The 13,844-nt window shown below is 42.2% G+C and overlaps 1 protein-coding gene across 1 annotated transcript; it reads right to left on the minus strand.

The window, feature by feature from the left end:
* Positions 1–278: 278 nt before the first annotated feature.
* Positions 279–6,128, minus strand: LOC119195226 (breast cancer metastasis-suppressor 1-like protein-A). The gene is made up of 10 exons (XM_037449997.2): positions 5,856–6,128; positions 5,556–5,646; positions 4,775–4,902; positions 4,430–4,509; positions 4,234–4,330; positions 3,838–3,927; positions 3,664–3,728; positions 3,535–3,574; positions 3,244–3,364; positions 279–2,211 (listed from the first exon to the last, which is right to left on the minus strand). Exons 1-10 carry the CDS (start codon positions 5,989–5,991, stop codon positions 2,094–2,096), a joined length of 966 nt encoding a protein of 321 aa, XP_037305894.1. The 5' UTR covers positions 5,992–6,128; the 3' UTR covers positions 279–2,093.
* Between the last annotated feature and the right edge of the window lie 7,716 nt (positions 6,129–13,844).

Here is a 13,844-nt window from a genome sequence, read left to right on the forward strand (position 1 = left end):
GAGTGGAGCCAGAGTTCAGCAAAGCTCTTTGGGTTAAACTGGAGTATTAATGAAGACTGTGTCTGTCCTTTTTGTGTGCCTGCTAGGCCAAATCCAAAGCACACTTACACCATGCAAAACTATTTATAGATATATATTTCCAAAGCTCTTAAATCAGAGGAAAGGAAATTAGCTTGACTCAAGCTGCGTAGCGTCGGTTGTCACAGCAAACACCTAAATGCAGAATGTGATTATAAAGTACAGAAAAAACACTGATTATGTGCAGGGCTGACTCTTCAAATGATACAAACAAAATATTTAATCAGTTGTACAGGCATTGGCACAATGTCACATATTCTTCTTTTTGTTACCTTGATGGGTAAGAAGCATGAAAAAAAGGTAAAAGCAGAGCAATGAGATGTTCTTCTCATTGGATGTAATGTTCCCTCCCTTTACAATACTGTAGGAAGATGTTTTTGTAATGCTGACATTATACAGCACCATATAAACACAAACAGAGACAAGCATCATGTGCACATTGTTGAAGGTTGGATTGCAGATTGTGCAGAAGAACTCTTCAGTCCTGCTTTGAACCGAGAGCAAGGACAAAGACAACAGGAGACAGGGACACACAGTGCATCCGGAAAGTATTCACAGCGCTTCACTTTTTCCACATTTTGTTATGTTACAGCTTTATTCCAAAATGGATTAAATTCATTATTTTCCTCAACATGCTACACACAACAACCCATGTTGTATGTTTTCATTCTTTATTTTTAACAGATTTGCAAAAAAATTTCAAAAAACAGTTTTTACTTTGTCATTATGGGTTGTTGTGTGTAGAATGTTGAGGAAAATAATGAATTTAATCCATTTTGGAATAAAGCTGTAACATAACAAAATGTGGAAAAAGTGAAGTGCGGATGCACTGTAGGGGTGACGATTGAGACAACCGGACAGGGAGGCACCTCGGGGAGATACTTCAGATTGTTTGTGTGGAACATTAAAATTGCAGCATTCATAGCAGACACAAGACATGAATTAAGAAATGGAGAAATGGCACAAGATTTACAAACGTTGAGGTTCAGCCCGACGCTGCCTTTATTACCACATTCTACAACAGGCCCCATCGGACAAATGGCAACATGAGAAGAGACCAATCACACGGCCATCTTTATATACAGGGCACCTGCCGTCACTGCATGGCTGCTAATGAGGCGGGCCTCGGCGTCACCATTTTTACTTTGCTTTTACTAAATGATTCATTAGGATCTACGGAGCATGAAAGTTCAACCGTCCCGAGAGGCCAATCACAGGCGCCATGGACCCGACCCCCCCTCCCTCCCAGAGTAAGGCTTTGCTGCTTTGATACTGGTGGTACGGGAAGGTTGGGCCTCAGAAAGGCACGAGACTTCACAGTACACCGCCGCTCCGTTTCCTCGGCCTTCGGTGGTTTTTAGCAGCATAGATCTCCATTGCAGAGAAAACGACACTTTGTGACATTGTCAATAATATACACATACATATTTACAGAGAAGATCGTCAGGTGATGTTGGTTTGCTCGTCTTTATGTAGTATGCACTGAGTGTGTGGGACTGTACACATACCTGCAAACTCATAAGGGGAGAAAAAGGTGAAAACGGAGGGTTGGGGGTTTGAAAGATTCAGGTGTAATCCATGAGGGGGGCCAATGTAGACTAATCTATCATACAAAATATTAAAACAACTTGAGACCAACCTTGTCAAGCTTTTAGAACCAGGGCCTGTTGACTGTTCTGACCAAAAGTCCAAACTGATCCGATTAAGATCACAGAGTAATGCACAGTAATAATAATAATAATAATCTGGTATCAGCTGTAACGCTGATTGGCCAAGACTCCACACGTCTGGTCAAATGTTTTATTGCAAACATTTCCTTGTCTCACTCCAACCTCAGAAAACGCCCAACCCCACCCCCCTCAAATAAAAACATTGGATCTATACAATTCAGACAGGGGCCATTTTGATTTAAAAGTGTGCAGGTATGTGCACACACAGCAGGGATGTAGACGGAACGGACCCAGAGAGGAACTCAGCAGAGGAGGCGCCGGCCGCTGTGGTTCGGGTGGGTGTTCCTACGAGTGCTTGATGGTGTATTTGCCTTTGAGCAGCTGGGAGATGAACAGCTTGGACTTGGTGCCGTCCAGTCGTTTGAACCACACCTCGTCGCTGTTGATGGTGGCGATGACGGCGCTGCGTGACACAAACACACAGCAACGCTAGCTCGACGCCATTTCCCCGTCCACACAACAAACACGTGGCATCGCTGAACGTTTGCATCTCTAGATGTGCCAAGCTGGTGGAGAAGACACCAAAGAAATTGGGGAAAAGTCTAAGGGGGGAGGGGGGTGACCCCTTATGCATAATCAACATGTATTTATAGGGACAATGAAACTATAAATATTCTGCTCAAGTGGCAAAGCGATTTCATTCCTCAGCACTAACGGTGGACCAGACAATGACAACCATGAACACCCCATTTCATTCACAGCAGTACCTACTGTTGTTTACCTAATGTACTTCAAGCCATGCAAACCCTGTTTCCCTAGAGCGGCCACAGCTGGACTCCAGAAGCTAGAGATCATCCGACGGACAAAACCAAGCCTGGATCTATTCGCTCCACTGTGAACACAGCCTTTCGTTATCTTCCTACTAAGGTCGCTGTGATCAAAAGGAACTATTCTCCTGTATTCAGGTGAGGAGGCAGTGCACCTTTGCACTGTAAAGGAGATATTGAAGCTTTTTGTACCATTCTGGGGTGAGGTGAAGGCCAGTGCGAAGGGACTTAAAGCTACGCCAGATTAGTGAATGGAATGCAGCAGATACTGTGGAAACATCAATACATTCACACACAGGGCCCAATGTGGATCAGCCCAACACTGGTTACCAGTGGGGGCTGGTCCACAGAGGGCAATGGGGCGTGGCCCCACCACGAGCGACAAAAAGAAATATCTGCTTTTCCTGCACGTCCTCTCCGCTTGTCTCAGCTGGGCTCGGGCCGGGTCCCAAAGAGGCGGGTCTAAGAAGCAGTTAGCCAATCACTGACAAAGTAAATGAGTCACATTATAATTTTAGTGTCCTATTGAGATCTGGGTCTCTGACCCGCCATTTAACAACATAATAGAGCGACCACCGGCAGTGTCCTTCCAAGAAGACCCGACCCAAACCGCCACCGGCCATTACCGAGGAATCCACCTTGTGACCCGGACTCACACACAAACCCACCTGGCCGGGGATTCCTCCCTCCTGTGGATGCAGATGGCCTGGCCCCTGCAGTACCACTGGTTGTCGTAGAATAGCCGGCCGTCCTCGAAGCGCGCCACATGGTGATGTCGTTCAGGCTTCACTGGAGGGACACAACAGGGAGATCAATGTTTAAGAGAAACACAACAGCCGTAGTTGAGTAGTTGGAGACAAAAAGCATTGAATCAGCGGCTCCTGGACAACGGGGGTGGGGGGGGGGGGGGGGTGGGTGTCAGGTATCGACTGTAACCAAGGACAAGGAGAGACTCTTACCATCCACCTTCACCCTGTGCGGCCCCAGCGATGCCATCGCCTGTGGGTGAGAGTGTAGCAGACACGAGTGAAAAGTCAAATCACAAAATGGCCTTAACCGGGCCACCACGTTGTGCCATTCCAAAGTACCTTTCTTATGGCGGTCCAGTCCTCCAGAATATCAAGATCCTGCAGCATGTAAACGATATAAGGCCGTAATGGAGCGGTTAAGGACAACTGTGGCCGGAAACATGTGTGTGAGCAGCATGTCGCTGAGGTGAAATGTGGTGCAGATGAATGATGAGGAATGAGGGAAAAGGATATCAGCAACAACGACAGGCTTCTTCTTCTTGGCGGGGCAGAACGGGTCTTTCTTCTTGTTTTTCCGTGAGTGCAATCCATCATTCCACAACTCTGGAGAGCAGACAGGACAGATCATAGAGAGGAGAAACCCTCATGTTCCTGTGTTATACATTCTTTATCAAAAGTCCTCGGTATATTCTGTGACTATTCTTTAATGAGACCAATCCAAACATTTTATTGATGTGGTCAGGTTGCAGATTTAGGGTTAGGTTTTTTTTTTTTTTAAATCTATGAATTGTTTTATTTGCTGTTAAACAAAAGCACCAATTAACTGCCGTTAACCCAAATGGGCGTGAGGAATGCGTTTCTTTATTTGACGACTGTATAAAGGGAATAGTGTGGCCAGGCTGGAGGTACCTGAGGTAATGTCAATGCTGTGCCTGTCCTCCTCCAGACGTCTTATCTTCTCCTCCAGTTCACTCTGCACAGTGTCCAGCAGCAGCAGCTTCTCACTCTGGGAGATAGAAACAAGGCGGCAAGACACAACATGATTACTCAGCATATTTTGACATAACAACACAAACCTGCCCTGACTCATTCGTTGACCTCTCACCTCCCAGTGTTGGCAGGCCGCCTGGATCTCACACTCGTACTTGTTCTTCACTGACTCCAAGCAAAGCTCCCTGTAGATGCCTGTGACAAGCACGACACTTTAATCAAAGGCACTAGATCCCTTTTGAACTGCGGGAGAAAGTATTTGGATGGATTGCAGAAATTGGTTTGAAGAAATCTGCTCGCTCTTCCAGTATAGGTGTGAAATGTGGAAGTAAAGAATTCAAACAAACTGTTTGCTCAGATTATACTAACAATCCTTCTCCAGCATTGCTGACCACCTTTTGACTCCAACATACATATTTAATTACAAAACAGCACAGCCTGTAATGTCAAGTTGACCCACCGGCTACTTTGGTCCTGATCTGCATGTTCTCCTGCAGGTTGGCCAAAGGTTCCAAGTACTCCTGGGCACAGCCGGCCATTACCTCCTGCAGCTTGATGTCCACCTGGCTCAGGCGCTCTTTGTACAATCTGAACAGCAAAGAAATGACCATTTGCTGAAGTTGCCCTAGGTGCATGTTAGTAGGCCAAACCAAATATCTTAGAGACTGTGGTAATACATGAGAAATCTCAACAGGGGTTCAAGAGCAGGATAAAGGAGAGTAACTTCTCACTGGTGTTCAGAGCAGTAATGTAGTGTCCTTGTCTCTGCAGAACATCTACAGCAGGAGGCAGTTGCCAGTATGCTGGATGTAGTCTCAAACAGGCATACTGAGCTCATTATTAGGAGACATTGTCCTCTCATAATAACCTTATAAAGTGGCATTAGGTTGATCCCCTCAGTGGATGCAGGGCACCGTTCTTTTAACACAGAGTTGGTGTTTCAGTCCCGGGCCACTGTCAAAAGGGCCCTCAAACGAAACAGTGAAGCCCAGGTGGCCCCTGGGACCTCCTTTATGTACCAGTATGCACAGAACCTGTACAGGGGACAGAATCTGTCAGGTGTCACACTCCAGCAAAGTTCTCACGTATCTAAATCACAGATGGACTGACAAGCATCTCACACGGACTTCAACTCTAACATGAAGTCCACTGTTGACCGGAACCAGACAGCAGCAGGGAGGGGGGGTGGGCGGGGGGAGAGGGGCTGTCATCAGGTGGGAATAACATGGGAAGGGACCTACTGCTCCTTCAAGTCAGTGAATTGTTTCTCCAGGGTAGTCATCTCGTCCAGGCACTCCATCCTCCTCCTCTCACAGTCCTCATTGTCCATCTCTGTTCACAAAGACATGACAGGTCGGACTTCACCTCCAAAATCAAATGTTCATCCCCCACCATCACCACCATCCTCATCCTCATCAACATCAAAGCGATGCCAGCTACTTTAACAGCATTGAGGATAGCACACAGGGCCCTTGTGAGACAGACGGGCACATTTAACGGAGGCTGGGGAGATATTTAAGGCCTAACGACGTGTTTCCTACCCGAGCTGTCTCCATCTTCGGACACCGACGAGCTAACGGTGTCCTCCTCGTCCGTGCTGCTGGCGTCCTGCTCGGGGAAATCCACCTCCATTTCTTCGTGGTTACTTTCTTTCTTCTCCCGGGAGTGAACCGGCATTGTGACTCCCAGCTGGGAGTGAAGGGGCTGTTCGTTAAGTTCAACCCGAATAAAGAGGCAAATGTACCTCAAGCAGCTAACCGGTTAGCATTAGCCAGTCCGCATCTAGACAGCTGGGAAAGCAAACATGGCCAGCGTCGGCCAATCAAAAAGGTCCTTACTGTGATTTGGCCAATGAGATGTTGCTATGGGAGACGTATCAATAGCCAAAGACTTGAGGGTCTTGTAGTTTCTAAAACTTTTCCCTGGTATCTGTTTGCGCAGCGATGTCTCCCACAACATCGAGGTGTTTGGAAACATTATTATTATATTTTTATAATACTTTGCATTTTGGTAAACTATTATATCAGGAATCAGGAAACCTTTATTGCCATAATATGTTGTACATACATGGAATTGTTGTACATACATGGAAATTGTATTTTGTTCCTTGTTTGTTCTAAGCTTACCATGACACGTTTATTTATATATATATATATATATATATATGATTTTATCCACATAATAAACTACTATTTGTTTATCTCCCTTTCCGTGCTTTTTAGGTTTTTATACTGGACTTGAGTCCGTCCTCTGCTATCCCCATGAGAACCACAGGAGGGCGATAAAGCCCTTTGTTGTTAAATGGTCATACAGTAATTGATCAGGTTTTCAGTCATGATCCCTTCCTGGAGAGTGAGATCCCTTCCTGTTCTCACACTCAAACTGGAATGAACGAATAACATTGATAAAAGAAATACAAGTAATAACTGATGATTAGATATATAGATAAGTGGATTAATAAAAATACAGATTTGTACATTGATGAAAACATAAGAATCCATTTCTACCAATATATGTGTATGCTACACAAAGGCCTAAGGCCACGATTGATATGTTGTTTAATTTAAAAATGAACATTAAGTGCCCCAACAAAAAAGGCAGCTGTTTCTTTAAATCAGAAGAACAGACAAGATTCAAGCTCAAACCTCAGAATAAAAAATTCTACATGAGGTTATTAAAGAGTCAGATCCATTCTTACATTGCTGTGTTTCAGGAAGCGTTGCTGCTTTAATTTTTATCTGGGGCAGTAGAGCGTGCAATAGAAAGTCAGTTGCTGCTTTATTTCATAAAACTGCTTTTTTTCCCAGTTGTGGTCTCAAACAGTCCAGTTGAGAAGGGATTTCTGACTAAATGGATGATCAATAAAGCTGCAGAAAAAGGAATGTATGAGAAACTCAAGAATCATCAGAAAACCAAATAGGAACCAGTTTTATGTTCAACATGTTATACAAGTCTCTTCCAATTGAATAATTCAAAACTGTGCTTTCTGCAGTTTTTCACACAATGTTACTGACTGACTTACTGCTTTGTGCACTCACAAAAGAGTCCGCATTTTGATATCAACACTGTAAATTGCTGTAAATTTTCGTGCATTTCTAATGACGAGTATTGCTTTATGTTCATGCTTATTGAACTCAGATAATGTCGATAATAATTTTAATAATTTTGTCTGTTTCCTTACATCAGGTTAATGATATTGGCGCGCAAAGCTGAAGGGCTCAATTAGCCTTAGAAAGGTTAGCTAGCTAACAGCAAAGAACACCAATTACCACTAATATGAACATGAGCCGGAGTGACTGCAGAAGGGCTCCCCCTTGATAAATGTTTAAACGTTTGAATCATTTTTAAACGTTTAAACGTTTGAATAATTGAGATAACATCAGCTAAATGAATTGAAATGTAACGTTTATAGTAACGCCAACAGTGACATTATGTGTGTGTTATCCCAGTGCACCGACATGTTAATATACAGTATGTGGGGAACATTGTATGGAGCCAAATCCAGGCCAAAGGTTTTGATCATTTAAAGAAAAAAAAGGTTTGGTTTGAACATTGAAAAATACAATATATTCAGTATTAGTAGTGTAGTAGTAGTATTTTTCTGTTGAATATAGTTTTGACTCAGTATTTTTTTTCATTTTTCATTTACATCCATACTACGGTATTATATTTTTGGTTTGTTCAGACTCAGACTTTTGGCCATGATGTGGCGTGGCATTAACTGAGAGTGAAAGCTCAACAAATGAGGAGGGAAATCTTCCTTCGGGAAACGTAGCACCGCCAGACTTAAAAATCAATACTTTCTATAAATTATTTTTTGATTGGATGTTAAATTTTTGAACCCGAACACAGAGTAGAGGTTCAGCTGATAATATTTTATTTCGCAACGAAAAATACACTGGGAAATCCCTGATAACAAAAACGGGGAAATGCTCTGGCTAAACTAATAGAGCCGGGCAATACTGAATGACAGGAAGCAAACAAAAGCCTCTCTTAGCGAGGAAAGGAGAAAATAACAAAGTAGAACTAAAAGTGCTCCGATTTAAGAACTGCAAAGTCAACGCGGCAAAAGCCAAACCAAAAATCTCTTATCAAGGGAGGTATTAAAGTACAATGGAATAAAAAAAAATGCTAAAAAAATGCTAAAACTAACTTGAAGAGTTGAATAGTCAAAAATGCAAAATCAAAAGCTAAGATTTTGGAAATAAGAGAATAATCAATCACTAACAAAAAGACTCTGAAATAATTCGAGCTGTGGAGCAATAAACGGCAAAAGGCCAACTTGGAACCTGAAACGAGAGGAGAGTTCATTTCCAAAATAAAACAGGAAGTCACAAAACAAACGTGGAGACAGGACGAAAACCCAACTTGACATACAGGTGTGACATGATGAACTGAAATGAAGAACACCGTCAAACAGAACATGTGTCTTTATAATATTGTATTGTTGCAAGAAGAGGCACAGTTATACAGAGTCACAAAGAGTCTGCAGAAGTGTGCACTGCACACAGAGTAATAAAGAAAGGGATTCAGGGTGGAGGCCTGTGTCTGAACCTTCCTCAGGGCGCGCAACATGTGAACATACAATAAGTACTTGTTATCTGTGGAGAAGAAGAGGACCTGTGTATAGGCAGCCAGCTGCATGGATCACGCTGCAAGCATATGATGTAACACAAGTCTTATTTTGTAAGAATATAAAAACTTTGATTAATGGAAAATTGAAAGATATTTGGAAGTATATACGTCATTTAAGGGTGAAGATCTAAAGACTCCAGATTAAAAATGCCGCATTTAAGCATTTACACAATATATTTAGAGATATTCTTAGTAGACATTTTCCATTATAGAACGCAGCAGCCATTCAATGGCGTCCGAGTGGACAAAAGTTTGCAAGATATTCACACATTTGTTTGGAATCAGAGGGTTGGTCATTTTGAAAATATTACAAATGGCCCCATTGTCTTGAAGGCATATATTAACCTGAAATAATAATGTAATTTATTTGTATTCTTGTCTTTATGTGGTATTACCCTTCCTAAATAAATGGTAGCATCCTGGCATATGCCCGTAAAATGACCTTACACAGTAATCCTACTTTCAGATACCATAACACGGTATGCGGCAAGATATCGTAAAAAAGAAATACAGTAGAGCTTGAAATGTACCTCAAGTTATACCTGTGTACACAAAAAGCCAGCGCCTTGAAGTAGGCCTCTGATGCTTTTACACTGTTACATCTGTTTAACATGCACGTTGAACCGGTATAACACACACAGCCCTACATTGATCTCATATGCATTGAACAATGCATTGTTGACCTATTGCACTGCGGCCATCCAAATAGAGGGACCCTCGTTGGCTGCTTTCTGGTTTCTGCCTTTTTAGGAGCCGACACCAGGAGGTGAAGTTAAAATACCTTAGATCATATGAAAAGTGAAATATTTAAGATTGATCTAGGAGGAGGTAATTAATAATTACACTAATAATCAATTCTAAGACCAGGGAAGATATCCTGCGAAGAATCGGGTAAAATCTCTTGTGACCCACCTGTGGAGCCGGGCCCAGTCGGTGGAAATGACTGGCCTCTCACACCGTGGGAATGCCTGGGGAGGGAAGTAAAGGTATAACCCCTTCTCTGAAAACACCCACGGTTCCTCGAAAAAAGAAGCATTTGCAGATTCAGTGTGAAACAGAGGGGAGGCTCTCACCATCAAAAAGTTTCAATTGCCTGCATTTTGGATGTTTCACACTCGACTGAAGCTTTAACCCCAAAAAAAATGTTTCCGCACCAACACTCTTTTTTAACAGCATTTTTGTTTTTACATAACACATAACTAATCTTCTTGTACTAAATGCAGAATGACGGACATTTTGTTATTATATGAGGTATATGAGATATGAGATGAGGCATATACCAGCTGGCAAGGTTGTGGTTAAGTCCCTCTGACTAAGAAACCGTCTGACACATCATTAGACAGCAAGCGCGTTGGGCTAGTGATACTAAAATACTCTTTTGGCCTCACACATTGTGAAAACACAAAGTGGGTGCAGTTTTAACTCTAAAGCTGCTGTGTCAGCGAGCCCACACGAGAAATGCGCTGCTTCTGGCTGACCAGCCGTGGAGTAATGACTGTAACAAAGCAGTGACGGCTTCCTTCTGAAACAGGAGGAACGTTGTCATGCATCGCATACGCATATCTGGAGGCAGAGCATCGCTGCAAACTGCCGACGTCACATATTCCAAAGGAAATCATCTTTCATAGATAAGAAAGCGAATCAAACAAATAGAGGTGAAACTCGAAAAATTAGAATATCGTGCAAAAGCTCATTACTTTCAGTAATTCAAATTAAAAGGTGAAACTAATATATTATATAGAATCATTACATGCAAAGTGAGATATTTCAAGCCTTTATTTGATAGAATTTTGATGATTATGGCTATATAATATATATATATATATATATATATATATATATGCATATTAGTTTCCCCATTTAAGTTGAATTTCTGAAAGTAATGAGCTTTTGCACGATATTCTAATTTTTCGAGTTTCACCTGTAGTTTAACATCTCGGAAATTCGGCTTATTGGCTTTTATGCCACAATTTAGATGAGCAGATCAACATCACTTTGTCATTGATACGACTTTGTAAAGCTCGAGCCAGGAGGCCATTAGCTGAAGGACAGGAAGCAGAAGTAGCAGCTAGCGAGCTGTTTGCAGGGTGAAACGAGGACAAAAGCCAGCCCCTCCTAAGCTTTGTTACTACATTATCATTATAACTATGAATAATTGTAACTTGTATCTGTACAGATACAGGTATGAGTGAGAAAATGGTGTATCTGTATTGCAAATGGAAATGCAGCTAGGAAGCTACATTAGCTTTAGGTTAGCTTAAAGACGGGATCCAGGCAGGAACATTTGATTGTTGGCTCTGCGCATTAGAAAAACAATACACAAACATTTTAACATTAATAACCCATTGTAACGAAACAGACCAAGTGAAACATTATCAAAGATTTGAGCAGTTAATGATGAGTTTCATCGTGAAGACAAAATACGCTTCTCATACCAAATGCAAAGTGTAACGTTACTTCAAGAGGCGAGGCAATGCGTACCTCCACGTTGAAATCATGAAATGTGCTCTGTAACACGATCAGGAGCAGTCAGTTTACATTATACAAATATTTCGTAAAGATGTATATTTCCACCACCACAAAAAAATACGGTATCCTGTTTGTAATGAGGGCTTGATAGCTGGACTGTAAGCATCAATCAGAACGCTGAGGAAGATGTGATTTGTTGGAGCAGAGGTAGATATTAGAATATGTGTGATCATGACTACTAGTAGAATCATAGTTTTTGTGTTGTTAGATATTATTGAATTTCAGTATGAATTAAACACATGGTATATCTTATAAGTCATTCAATACTGTAAACAAGTCCTGGAAGGACATCCTTCCTCAGGCTTCTTCTCAGATTGAAGGGGAGTTTTGTCTGTGCTGAGCATGAGTTTTGGGACAGGGGTTGTTGCATGTGTACAGATTGAAGGGCTCTGTGTCAACTGTTTTGGTCCATATGAAATGAGTTAAACATATGAAATGTGATGATTTAAGATGTATTATTGTTTCATAATGAGAGGAGTAGTGAAAAGCTTTAGCTGGCTCTGGTTTTTTGGAGGTTTTGACCCAATAGATTCCAAACTTTTTTATTTAGTATTGTTGAGGGTGAAGTTCTGTAAGAAAGCAGAAACAAAGAAATATCAGCATACTGCCAATACTGAACAGGAATAATGAGCACTAACTGTTGCGGTGCCCAGCCTCTGAATACCGGACAGTTTCCAAGTGTTCATGCCACAAGAAGCAAGCATGCGAGTAGCGTTAGCATTTGCCCAGCAGACGTTATGCTAATATGTAAACATTTACCATTTAAGGTGCTTTAAGACCAAACGCAACACCAATTTTCGGGCCACCGTATTACACACAAAGTTTATGCACAGACTGAGTTTGGGTTCCCTATGAACCCCACTTCACCTCACAGCAACACAAACAGAACACTGACATTACAAGCCTGGTGAGGGTAGGACTTAGGCTGTAACTAAGTGTAGCTACACAGGTAACAGCGCATTTTAAAAGTATTTAGGGTGAGGTTGGTATTAGTCGGTTAATAAAGAAAAGGGGATAGTTTCATGACTTTAGAACTTCCCCAACCGGCTGAGAGGCCCCTGGGGCACTGTACTGACTCAGATAAGTGGTGCTTTTCCAACTAACAGACAGAGGGCAATGTCAGCTCCTGACATTAAACTGGCGTCAGTGCTTTTTCAGCGGTTGGTTTCCATAGTAACCTGTGGTAAACACTAGAGACAAGAGCACTTGCACAGCTTCACAGAAGAGAATTAAGAATTCTCGTGGATGTAAAGCGGAAGTCCCAGTATTTCCCACGGAAGGTAAATATTTGGCCATGTAAACACGGGCCCCGCAATATTGACATCAGGAGAAACAGCACAGAGCGGCAAGAACAGTTTGTCCCCATTTGCCGCGGGGTGAAACTTGGCAGAGATTAAAGAATGTGTGGAATTCAAGTCTGAAACATGGGACACCATGGCTGTCAGTACGGGGGATTTGTCTCACGGGATGCACCCACAGACACATCAAATGACATCATAACCATACGTGGAATGTACGAGTGTGAGTGTTGCGCAATGGGTGTGAATGCCGCTCTTGGATACCGTTGCTATGTTTTCACCAAGCCTACCTATCACAATGAAATGTAAACAGCTCGGAGTTATCTTGAATGTCAAGGGAGCAGAGACGGGTACGTGTCACGCACTTTGACACCATGTTGCGAAACAGAAAGGGATTTCTTCTTGAAGACTTACAACCATACAGTGTGCAGAAAAAAAATCTTTAACAAAAGTCCATTTTTTCCAAAAATCTAAGCTAATTTGTGCAGGAGCCGTGTGTGAAGCATGTGCAATGTTAGACGGGTAAGTCCAGAACATCCTGTGTTGATTTCATAAGGGAGTCTCCACGAGGAAACTTCAGTCTGTCTCCTTCCTCTGTACTCTTTGTCCTGCGTAGATCCACTTTGTAGTGTAACCTACACGGAGCCGAGTGTACTCCAATCCCATAGCAGGTTACAAAAGGGAAGTCTGAACACAATAACAAAACCATCACCAACTAAACTTGTCAGCACTTTGGAGTGTAACATTGTTTGATGTTGACAGAAATGAATGCAAATTGAATAAACCCATACCTAATAAACACTAGTTACATGCAGAAACATACACACCTATTTTATGTAGTTTCATCCTGCTCAGTGCAAGCTGGAGAGGTGCATAATGCTGCTAACTCTTCTACGTATCTACACACTGGCTGAAGCATGCAGAAACAATATCAAGGTGCTTGGTTATTGCACGGATATGACATATAACACGCTCTTTTCCAACGGATTTACATACTGCCAAAAGAAAGCAAGCAGAGTGTAAATGTGTTAATGTATGTATGTATTTGTTAGCCACTTGAAATGAATA

This window comes from Pungitius pungitius, chromosome 20 (assembly GCF_949316345.1).
Source record: "Pungitius pungitius chromosome 20, fPunPun2.1, whole genome shotgun sequence".
Classification (NCBI taxonomy): Eukaryota; Metazoa; Chordata; class Actinopteri; order Perciformes; family Gasterosteidae; genus Pungitius; species Pungitius pungitius.

Coding starts and splice junctions, on each gene's coding strand:
- LOC119195226 (XM_037449997.2), bottom strand. CDS start 5,991: ATGCCGGTTCACTCCCGGGAGAAGAAAGAAAGTAACCACGAAGAAATG. Junction 4,903..5,555: donor TTCACTGACTTGAAGGAGCA/GTAGGTCCCTTC, acceptor TTTGCTGTTCAG/ATTGTACAAAGAGCGCCTGA. Junction 3,365..3,534: donor GCACAGGGTGAAGGTGGATG/GTAAGAGTCTCT, acceptor GTGTCCCTCCAG/TGAAGCCTGAACGACATCAC.